At 39.4% G+C, this 12298-nt stretch overlaps 1 protein-coding gene and 1 pseudogene across 1 annotated transcript; one reads left to right on the forward strand and one right to left on the reverse strand.

The window, feature by feature from the left end:
- Nucleotides 1-484: 484 nt before the first annotated feature.
- On the reverse strand, nt 485-6874 carry LOC103707923 (annotated as a pseudogene).
- Nucleotides 6875-10475: 3601 nt separating this feature from the next.
- LOC103707924 (chaperone protein DnaJ-like) lies at nt 10476-11899 on the forward strand. Its single transcript, XM_008792638.3, has 5 exons — nt 10476-10826; nt 10915-11002; nt 11095-11165; nt 11262-11318; nt 11627-11899. Exons 1-5 carry the CDS (start codon nt 10716-10718, stop codon nt 11789-11791), a joined length of 492 nt encoding a protein of 163 aa, XP_008790860.1. The 5' UTR covers nt 10476-10715; the 3' UTR covers nt 11792-11899.
- Nucleotides 11900-12298: the final 399 nt, after the last annotated feature.

Genomic DNA, 12298 nt, shown 5'->3' on the forward strand with positions numbered 1-12298 from the left:
TGTATAACAGGAGAAGGAAACAACAAAGGCTACAGGAAATTTATACTATTCCTTCCAAGGGAAAAGGCTTAAGGAATTGGTCACGGTTCATTATTTAGCAAGAAAGACCAGCTGCAGCCTGACAGGGTGCCAAGAGTCACAGTTCAGAAAATTACCTCACAAAAGTTTGGAAAGAATCAAGATAATCAAAAGTGTTAAGAACTACAAAAGTAAAGAATTTAAATATTTAATGTAATTAATGCACGCAAGAAGCATGGGAGAATATTTCTAGAATAAATTGTTTATAATTTGAATGAAATACTAAGATCCACGAATAATTGAATATTCTAGTTGATTCACTTGCAAAGACATCGATTTATGAATAGCTGACCATTTCCTGTTTAGTTCATATACTTCAATTATAAATTGGAGAATTCTTTATCAAATAAAAGAATCATAAATTTGAAATAATTCAAAAAATATAGTGACCATGACCAGATTAAGCTGAAACAACAATAACAATAGATGCCATCGACTATCAAGCACAGAACTGAAAACAACAGAACAAATGATATGCTTCATTTGTTTGTTCAATAGGCATCCTTTCCCACATGACAGCCTACAAATGTATGCTTTTCAGGAAGGCCATAATGAGATAAACCAAACCAACAATAATTCTTATAGACCTCACAGAAATCACTCTTTTACTCATGCTAATACAGGATGCAAGAGATTGTAACCGGTGCTTATCGCATGTAACAAGATACTTTGAAATGGAGGTAACCTTCCCTTCACCGGCTTACCCTTTACATCGACAGGTAGGGAACTTGTCTGACCAGATCATCAAATAGCCATAGAAAGGGATAGCGTTTGATGTCTCCATCAGAAAACCCACTTCATCTGGAGCAGCAATGCCTCGACCACACAAGCAACTGGAATGACAAGACTCATACCAACATGAGAGGAGGACTCCCCAATTGACCAACGACTTCCTCATCACCATAGCTGGGGCATTGTCCTTCTGCAACCTTTGGGACAGCGTCTACGTGCTTCGACCTACCTTCTTTCAGGCTATTTTCTTTTGTCTTTATTTCACATTTAATATTAGGAGATCTGTAGCATTTACAATTTTATGTTTTAAATTTATTACATGAATAGATTTCTTTTGTGCTAAAATAGATTTCTTTTGATGCTAAATAATATACATATATATTATTCTTTTTAAGATTCTCTATCAATTGTAATTATAGTTTTACTTGCTTATTTAGGTGATATATTGCTAACAATCCAAAGAAGTATTTGTTTATTTTTTTGTTAGTAATATATAATTCATTAAATTATGACATATTAGATCTTAATTACAATAATTGTTTTGCTAGCACAAAATTAGTAATCAATTATTCTAATAAGATAATAAATTATTCTAATATATAATTTATTAAATTGACATATTAGATCTTAATTACAATAATTATTTTGCTAGCACAAAATTAGTAATCAATTATTCTAATAAGGTAATAAATTATTCTAATATATAATTTATTGAATTGACATATTAGATCTCAATTATAATAATTCTTTTGTTAGCACAAAATTAGTAATCAATTATTTTAAAAAGATAATAATTTGCTTGACCTCCAAGAGGTTTCAAGAAGTAATTTCCAGATCCATTCAAACTGAAAATTTGAAAATTGGTTAATCCATAATAAGTAATTTAAGTTTGCACTTAGGCTTTTCTAAAAATTGAATTTATGTGATATCTAGTGATTATATCCGCTAACTAATAGTGTCTAAAAGGAGGAAGGACTTTTTTCTAGAATTTTTTCAGAATTGTTCTCTATTTTTTCGTGTCAAAATGAGAGGAAAAAGAGGGATATTTATAGGGTTCTTGGGCCAACGTCTCATTGGCCCAAAAAAGGAAGCATGCGCATTTTGGGAACATTATTGCGGACGCGTCTGCGTCTTCTACAGACGCGTCCGCAATCATCCCACGAAGGGCCAGCTACAGACGCGTCCGCAATCATCCCACGAAGGGCCAGCGGGCGCTGGCGCCAGCGTGCCCACAAGAGAGAGTGCATGCGCGAGCTCGAGACATGCATCTCGGGCCACACGCCAATTAATTTTTCTAACAGCCTTCTCATAGACGTCAGTGTTGTCCTGGCCCTGCAGATTCTCAAGCTTCTCTAGCCCTTCAGCTTCATCAATCATCTGGGCATAGAGATTCAATCCCCTGGTAGTGTCCAAGTTCTTCTCAGCTTCGCCGACCTTCAGTATGTTCTCAAGCCCTTCCAAACAGACTGTAACCCTTCTAGGATCCGGGCAAACAAGAAGTGCACACGAGGGCTTGATGCAGCCTTGGCTCACCAGGAACCTATACTCGACAAATTACAACCAATCATGTCAAGGAGAATAAAAAAACTTAAGCCTCCAATGTATGAATCTTATTTAAATAGTTAAAGATTAAGTTGGCAGAGATATACTTTATCTGATCATGTGTACCGCCTGAAGTAGCATTTGAAATAGCCCATGCCGCCTCTTTCTTGATATCTAATTCAGCTGTCTGAAGCAAACGTACCAGAGGACCAATGATACCAGCAGTAATTACAGCCTGGCTTAAAGATGCAACAAAAGTTTATGCGTGACAAAGATGGGAAATTATGGCACATTTGATGAGGAGAACAATTTACTGGTAATCAGTTATTAGATTGTTCATCCACAATCAGTTACTTCAGTATGATGTATCAGTTTAGTAACGATGTCTACTCTCAAATATCTTCACTCAAGTACCATATTTCCAAACTAATTTCAAATTTTTGAAGCAACTGATTTATACTCATTAGGAAGATTGCCATAACCTTGGTATCTAAAAGTCAACCAAGTTCTTCTATTAATATATCGTCATCTATAACATTTAAACAACATAAAGTCCGCTTTCTTACACCATACCTGCATCTGGTCCTTGTTTCCAGCAGTAGTATTTAAAATAGTCCAACAGGCTTCCTTCTTGATGCTTTTCTTATGATTTTGTGCCGAAAGATTGAGAAGGAAGGTAAGTGTTTGATGATTGATGACATGCTAGAAGAAAAAGATAAATAAATAAATCACTTGACAAATGGAACTAACACTTTCTATGAGCAAACATGAAAGAATATATGCCAGATGAAATTCATGAGAATGCAAAAAGGTGGCTATGCATGAATATACTACTGGCTAGAGGGATCAGAGCTATATATAGCATGTCTATCTCACAGACAAAGAAGTGAAAAACCAATTCAAAATGTAACAAGTTAACAGAAATACAAAAAGGAGGGGGAAATCCTGAAGCTGGGATCATGCTTAAACTTCCCATATTATAGCTTTGATAAGCAAAAAAATTCATCAGAACAGTCCAACTTTGCCTCTCATAAACAATCTCAATAATCAAAATACAGTGATACACAGAATCGAGCATTTTATTTGCCCAATCTCAATAACCACCACACTTTTTATCTGTTTCTGCTACAAAGCATTTGGGCTGATAACTAGGCTTTGGTGGAGTTGCTCTACCTCCAACCCACGGCCCGATAAATTGTTTAGGTTATGCTGAAAACCCATCCAAGACATAGCCCAAACATTATCTCAAGGATAGAGTTTAAGCCGACTCGAAAGCACATATATAAATAAACCAAGCAGCTAGGGGTGTTTTGAAATGGTTCCAAAAAGGGATGGCAGGAGCGGGTGGATATAGTAAGCCTCCCTCTTCATCCTCCTCTCTGTCACCACTCTTATTTTGTCCCCCCTCTAGTCACCTAGGACATCTGTCTCCTTCCGTATTATTTGGAGGCAGAGCTCATCTTGTATAACCCAATCTTGAGACATCTCCAAATTTTAGTAGGTAGAGCACACTGATTCAGTGCAGATCAAGGTTGGGTCAAATGGGATAAGTGAAGCATATTTGTCAGGTTTGCAAAATATTATCATTAGATATTCTCTAATAATATATTCTCATAATAAAGTACCAATTCAAGAAAATGGACCATAGACCAGAATTAATGTAAAACGGAGAAAACTTGTATTCTTATAAGGACCTAATTAGAAGAAACATGCATGTCAATTATGTAACCACTTTTCCAAGGAATAACAAAATAACATCAATACTTCATCCAAAAAAAAAGAAGAAAAAGAAAAAAGTGTAATTCAAGTAATTTTAACAAGAAACTCAAACAAGAAAGAAACAATCAAATTGAAGGTTTAGGTAAACAATCAGACTGCTACAAAAAATAAAGAATCAATCCAAATGTTGAAATTTGTAGCATGTAAACTAAGGTCAACTTCTTAGAGCCCCTTGAGCAGAGATGAGGGAAACTGGGGCTTTATAACCCAAACAACTAGTGACCTTAGTTAACCCTGCCTAATGTCAGGTTGTCGAGCCTGCCACAAGCCTGCGGGCCATGCCAGCATGGTGGGTGGACACACCATGTACAGCGGCCTCCCAGGAGAGCTGGACCCCAGGCAAGACAGCAGAGTCCCAGCCTACATCAAAGAGAAGATCTATGTGGCCTCCTTTTGAAACATGGATCCATCCACTATAGAAAAACCAAAGTGGAAACAGACAAAATCCAAACACTATACAGACAGTGATAGCTGATGAACAGTGAGAACACCAAGATGATATGCAATATGCAACTTATTAATGCAAAACACTATATATACTGACAGATTGTCGTGCTACCAACCAGCCAAGTGTATGTTATGCCAAACTTACAGATTTACAAGTACGGGAACATCTGAGCCCAAAAATTCCTCTGAGGAGCCGACATGCATGCTCATTTCTTACATTTAAGATGTTAACATGTTTCGAATTAGAAGGGAGAAAAGGGCTTAATAGGCAAAACTGTGAAGTATAACTGAACAAAGCTAATACATAACTATGTAAGAATAACATCAATGCATAAATAACTGTGTCATTAGAAGATCATAGTACACCTGTGTGACAGAACTGTGAAGTATGACTGAACAAGACTAATATGTAACAATGTAAGAGCGATACCAAAGTATAAATATTGTCATTAGAAGATCGTAATACACCTCTGTTTGCACATCATCCCCAGTAACAATGTCACCAACAGTACAAAGGGCGGGTATAAAAACTGAAGGTGAGGGATGAATGCAAGGACAAAGATTCAAAAACAAAAATTACTTGCGAAAATTGAAAACATGTGCCAAAGAAAAAAAAATCATATCATCAAATTATTCAGGGGAAAAAAATAAAATCACATACAGAAGAAGCTTAACAAGCCAACCGCAAATGCCTGATTCAATTACTGCTTGGATTTTGTCATTTGTACCATCAGAAAGGTATGATAGCACCCAGCAAGCATCAGTGAGAACTTCCTCATCATTCGAATGGATGAGGCGCTCAAATGCTGGAAGGGCGAGCCTTGTCTGCTCATGAAGAAGGAAAAAAATTCATATAAGCATTGCAAGAGCCATGGCGCTACAGAATACAGAATAACGACACAAACATGCGCTGACAGATAAGCCTCCTCAAACGATGGCTGCGGCTGTCCCCTGCAGAAGTGCGACAAAGTCCAACTGGCATGCCTCAGCATAGAGAGCTAGGCATGCTTGCTAAACCATGCCAGCAATGGAACCAATGCACCATTGGCAAGCACAAGGTCATGGGATCTTGGAGAATCACCAGCAACATTGCCCAATGCCCACACAGCCTCCAAATGCCAAAAAAGGTACAACAATAACAACATAAGTATGCCAAAAACCAGAGACTCCAACCAAGACGATACTATCTACAAGGCTATTTCCAACAATTAATCTTTAATAGTAACACTACTCAAAAAGTCCAACTACTAACAATATCAAGTAATCATATACCTGTTCTCCGACATCATCACTAGGGGAACCTAGGAGCTTCACAAATATCGGCACAGCATCATGATCAACCACAATTTTGGTGTTCTCTGATGTCCCAGAGGCAACGTTAGTTAGCGCCCAAGCAGCTTCAAACTGCTCGAGTGATCCGAAATAAGTACATACGTAATTATAATCTCAGGTTAATCAAGCAAATTAATGGCAAGATCCACCCATGCAGAATTCCATTGCAGACCTGAAGTTGAGGAAAATCCTTTCTCGTGAGGAACTTAAACAAAGCGTGGAACAACACCAGCCTGGATAACCTCCTCAATGGGAGGGCTTCGCTCTGTTTAAAATTAGTCCATTGCAATCAGTACAAACTTTTACTCCAAAAGATCATAAAAATTCAAACTTTATGATTGATTGAATACCTATCGAAAGCAATTTCCGAAACTGTGTGGTAGCTTGGAGCTGCAAGTTTAGATCACTCGAATAAACTCCAACCAGGTTTCAGCAAAAAAAATAAACTCCAGCCACAACGGCGGGCAGGCTTTCCAACTAAGATTTACAATACCAAATAAGAAAGATAGAAACTCTATGAGTTCCAAATCAAGCACCCCTACCGCTAATCCAGCATAAGAAAAAAAAATAATGATATAAATCCGCAAAACTCTAGGTTTCTGCAACTGGATTTCCTATTCGATCAAGGATCTGAACTTCATAGATCCCTCAAGGATCCCGACCTGCCGATAAGAACCCTAGAATTATCGATGGAGAAGGGAGGAAATAGAGTAAAGGCGGCACCATTTTCTCCACGGCGGATGCGTGGATGGAGGCGGGGAAGGGCTGGGCCTGCTGCATGCCCTCTAGCCGCTTCTTCTGTAGGCTCCCTCCGCCGCGGACCCTCCTCCGCTTCCACCACACCTTGTACTTGCTCCGGCGGACCTCCACCCACGCGCTCGGCCCCAACGACATAGCTCGCTCCTTCGCCCCCGACAGGGAGAGAGAGGCGAAAGAAAAAGCCTGGACTGAAGGATTGCAAGGACTGAAGGAAGAAAATGAGCCAAACAAAAAGGTTTTTTTTTTATCTTTTATTTCAACCGCGAGAGACGAGTAAACACTATTTCGACCCACTCCAAAAGTACGATAGTAGCGACAAAAAATTTCTAAAAGGATCAAAAATTTTAAGGCACCAGCAACTACGACCGCCGAAGAACCAGCAGAAATTTTATTGGGCTCCATCGGATCTGATGAAGGGTGCTTCCCTGGGTATCTTTTGTCGGTTTGTGAAGAATCGGGTAATCTCGATAGCTTCATCGGTTAGTTAAAAACCAGCGATCGCGCGGAGTTTTAACTACCGAGGAGTACTTCGAGAAAAGCCCACGAGCGTTGGGAAAATCTCTGTTGGCGCCACCGGTTTGGCGGGGAGAGTTGATGGCCAGGATGAGATCACAGCCATTGGATGGCCAGGATTCTCCCCTCTCGACCCATGCATCACAGTTGCCAATATATACATCCAAAGCTGTACATGCCCCTCCATCTATTCACCTCCATGACTCTTCTATTACTTTTACTGAAAGTAAATTCTTCTACAAATCCTATGTGTTGAGATAAAAGATTGTGCGCAGCCATGCAAGACGTCGATTATTCACAACCCTTTGTAAGAGAAACCAACAAAGACACTCGATGAGAATGAGGTTCAAATTTGGTGAGACAAGTATTAGTATTTCTAGCATAACAAAAACACCCAAAAGATGCAAGTAATCTAAGGAAGGTAGAGAGTGTAGGAGTGACTAACAAGTGTTTTGCCAAACAAAACAAGGGTAGGCATCTTATTGATAAAATAGAGTATAAGCGAGCTTAAGAGCCACATCGAGAAGATAATAATTTGTGCTTATGTTTGGCTCTCCAATTATGTTAAGGTGCATGGATGCAGATATGTTGGAACAAGATATCATGCTCTTAAAACAATACTTAGAGTATTATTTAACAAGAAATTGAGTCTATTGTCGGTTTGAATGACAGTAACCTAATAATAACGGAAAACCATTTGCCAAAAAATATATGAGACAAGAAAATGTTTTGGATTTATATTTCATCAAAAATACCCAATAACAGCAAGAATAATCACCAAATATGTTTAAAAAAAATGATCTCTGAACCAGAAGCAGCATACTTATCGACTGCTGTGACCAACACGCACCAGCAACAGCGCTCGAAAGTCAGAGTGAACCAAGAGAAGCTGAACAGACGGAGTGCAAGTAAATAAGCATCCAAGCGGGAGGGAGTATGATACCCTTTCCAAATATCACACCATATCAAATTAAAAGGCGTATCACATTTATTTGAATTAAGTGAAAAAAGGGATCTGCAATGTTTAACTACTATATATGGATCACAAAGCAAATCATCACACACTGAAAGATTAGAAAAGGAAGATAAAATACTTAAGGTTTAAACAAGCGAGAATCTTTGATGCCATAATTCCGTGAGATGATCTTAGAATGCATGTAACAATGAGAGTGTGGCTGGATTGTTGCGGTGGTTATTGGAGAGTTGTTGAAGTCGATATTTTAACTTCATCGATTCCAATCATCTACTTCATGGTCAGATACTAAAAAGGCAAAAACATGGGAAAGAAAATAATGGTACAATTGAGAGCCTTGGTGAGTTGGCTAACCGAAAGAAGATTGTAACTAAACGATGGAACATAGAAGACATCATTTGAGCTTGTCTATCAAACTACATACACCAACATGTGTGATATGAGTGGTATAGCTATTCAACATGCTAACATGTTTGAGTTGTGAAACATTTACTAATGACTCAAGATGGACAGGATGCAAAAGAGTTGGATGGCCCCGAATCAGATTCAAAAATGAGTAGGTGTTATATGGGTGTTACGTTCAAAGATGAGTACGTATTATATGGGTGCTGCATAGCATTTCAACAAAATCATAGAAGAAGTGCAATCAGCATTCAAATTAAATAACTAATGGTATTAGGCTGCAACTATATTTGGTGCCATGTTGGTTGTACAGGAGATTAGAACTATGTGTTATTTGATGCTTCAGGAGATACAGGAGATTTCTTTCGTCGCAAGTGACTATCTATTGGGTGGTGGATCACCCTTGATGATCCAACATCTGGCTTCAATATGGTCGATGATGTTGCATCCTTGGCAAACAGGTTTGGGACATCAGGCAACCGGTCGAGATTGTCTTAGACTTTCAAGTACTGCTACCCAAATTAGCAGCTAGGGCTACGACACCAATACTTGAGTCTAAGGTAATTTGAATGCCCTTCTGCCATCATCCTAAAGTAACAGAGATAACAATTAGCTATCATTTGGTAGAAGCTTCTTAGCTAATATTTTGGTGCCAACATAGCTAAAAGCTTCGTTCAATCTCATTAAGAATTGATACACCTTTTACACATGGTGCTCGTTCTTTTTAGAAAGAATCCTATGTGCGTGGTGGTACCTTGGAGGGGGAGACTAGCTTGTCTCATATTTTGCTCCATAGAAGTGAAGTAGGCAACCATATTGTGTTGTAATAAGCTTTCTTTTCAGTTTGTAAATTCTAAAATAATTCTCTCCGAGACAGACAATTTTCAAGATCTACTCATAACTCTGAGTAGTCTTGACATAAGCAACATTGCCATTAAGGTCTTTATTGAGAATATTAAGAATACAAGATAAAACCATATGATTGCATCATTCCCATGCCTTGATAGTAGAGTAACGTGCTGTTGGTTGGGGTAGAGACCAATCTACAAGTTGTAGCTTATTTTTTATTCCAAAAGTTACAATAAGTGCATGCCTCGAAGTACTATAGTTGTATCTACCAAGATTTTGTCGAGTCAATATAGTCTTTGGACCATCAAAGTGATGCAAATAATAAGAGTTGAAGTCATATCCTATACTATTATCATTGTTGATGGTTGGAGACAATTTCTTCGGTGTGCTTATGATGATAGGATGCAAGAAGGAATAAGACTGATTGTAATAGAGAATAATTACTTGCTCTTCTAAATTCTATTTTGTTAAATATATAATATTGTATAATAAAAATTTCATAGTTTCTATAATAGTTAGAGACACAAATCCTATTTTCTTAAAAATAGCTATTAGATATAAAAAAATAAGAGAAGCCAGCAACAAATATAAAAATAAATCCAAATGATCGTACATGATTCTAGGCAGTTTATATATAGAAACATATTCCAAGGAACATAAAAAGATCAATTCACACATTTGGCTAGGTTGCCTAATAAGAATATAAAAAATCCAAGCCGCAAGTATGGAAATAAATTCAATAATTATGAAGAGATGAGAATACACATATATTACTATTTTTTTTTCAAATGAATCAAATCATATACGTTCATTTATCAATTTTTTTCTAAATAAAAGAACTATGCATGTGCCCATTGCACCAATCTAGCTGCATCCTTCAATCAAAATCATTCGAAATCGACGGCATTCTACGAGCTAGCCATATGCAATTTCACTGTATAAGGATATACATCCATCAGGACAAAATTCCCAAGCAACAGAAAGACATTTCCGAAAATATCCCCCAACAAAGTGGCAATCTTTTGAGAATCAAGAAAAATATCTAGCGAGTGCGAATCTCTGGAATCCTCGCCGGCTCGTAAAATCAGCAAACTTGCCCGCGAGAACCCGGGGACCGAAGAAGATATTTTTTTTCCCGCCCAACCGCAGAAATGGAAATGGAAAAGAGGAAAGCTAATTAGATTTCCGAGAGCCCCCTTCTCCTCCTATAAATCCAATTCCCACCCCTTGCCCCTCCCTTTCCTTCTCGTGCCTCCTCTCGCTCCCTTTCCAGCAGTTCCCCGACCGTCCATGCGATATATCTCCGGCGATGGACGCCGATGAGGCCGGATCCGACGGCTCCTGTTACTACTCCCTCCTCGGGATTCGGAGGAACGCCTCCTCCTCCGATATACGCACCGCCTATCGCAAGCAAGCCCTCGTATATCTTTCTCCCCCTCTCCCCTTCTTTTTCTCTCCCTGTTCTAATTTTAAGTTTTAGTTATCTTTTCTGATATTTCTTTTTCTAGCAATGGCATCCGGACCGGTGGGCGAAGGACCCGGCGGCGATGGGGGAAGCAAAGCGGCGGTTCCAGCGGATCCAGGAGGCCTACTCTGGTAAGTTCACAAACCCCACCGTGACGGTTTCCGTTACGTTACTGACGTCCGTTGACGGCGTCTTTGTGGGCCGCGATCTGGTGTTACGGCAGTTCTTTCCGACAAGGGCAAGCGCGCCATGTACGACGCCGGCCTCTACGACCCCCGCGAAGAGGACGACCAGGTATCGGTGTTATATGAGAATTCCAATCTCATTATATTTTTTTAACTAGAATTTGTTGATTTACTTTGAAGTATTAATTTTATTTTCGACGGCTAGGATTTCACCGATTTCATGCAAGAGATGCTAGCGATGATGGACAGCGTGAAAACGGAGGTAAGCTGCCCTCACCGCCGTAACGCCCAGCGACTCATCAAGTTATTTTTCACCAATCCGGATATATCGCATAGAGATCTATATGCTTGTGTCCAATCTGCTGTCAGCCGTTCCTCGAAACCAGATCTAGCCGTCCATCGAGTTCGGTCGTCCGGTAGTTGGTGAGGGGAACGGGCTATGGTAGTTCCGTGCTTTAGATGCCGAAAATGGCCCTGAGAGGGGTATAGTGGGAAGGAAATTAAGATTTCGCGGCTGATTTGTTTGTTTGTTTTTTTTTTTTTTTGATTTTTGGTGGATAAAATGAGAAGAAGCCGGATAGCCTGGAGGACCTGCAGAAGATGCTGGCGGATATAGTGAACGGCGATGGCGGGACCACCGATTTCGGTGGGCCTCACCACAGCGACGCGCGCCGAAGGCCGTTGGATGCCTCCAAGGGGACTCGCGTCGCCCCGCGCCCTGCGATGCGGCGTTGATCTTTCTTTGGTTCCGGTGTACTTAAATAAAAAAAATATATTAGAAGTTAATAATAAAATTGTTGGTGTGGTCTTTTAAATTTAATTTACTCTTTTAGTCTTTCTTTAGTCTCGTGTGTTTATTGGATAATTATGAAACGTCTAATCTTAATGTCTTTAAAATTTTTAACTAAAATCCATATTTTTAATATTTTACCGACACTGCCGGTAGGGCCCAAACGGGTTACTGATGCTTTGTGATCCGCATTTCGGACTCGCGTTGTATCTTTCGCTGGAAAGAATGGCTGATCTTTCTGCACGATGTTATCCGTCGGATAACATTTTGTACGGATCTCGAGGCACTCCGAGTAAATCTGGAAGCCAACGGTGGATGTGAATCATTTTTTTTTTTTTGCTAAACAAAATGGGGGTAGAGGGGAGAGGACAAGTCCACCCCCGCGTAGCAGCCCTAATTGGGCCCTGCCCCCGCCAGGACTATGTTCGATTCGGGCAGAATGACCGTTTGGT

This window comes from Phoenix dactylifera, chromosome 13 (assembly GCF_009389715.1).
Source record: "Phoenix dactylifera cultivar Barhee BC4 chromosome 13, palm_55x_up_171113_PBpolish2nd_filt_p, whole genome shotgun sequence".
Lineage (NCBI taxonomy): Eukaryota > Viridiplantae > Streptophyta > Magnoliopsida > Arecales > Arecaceae > Phoenix > Phoenix dactylifera.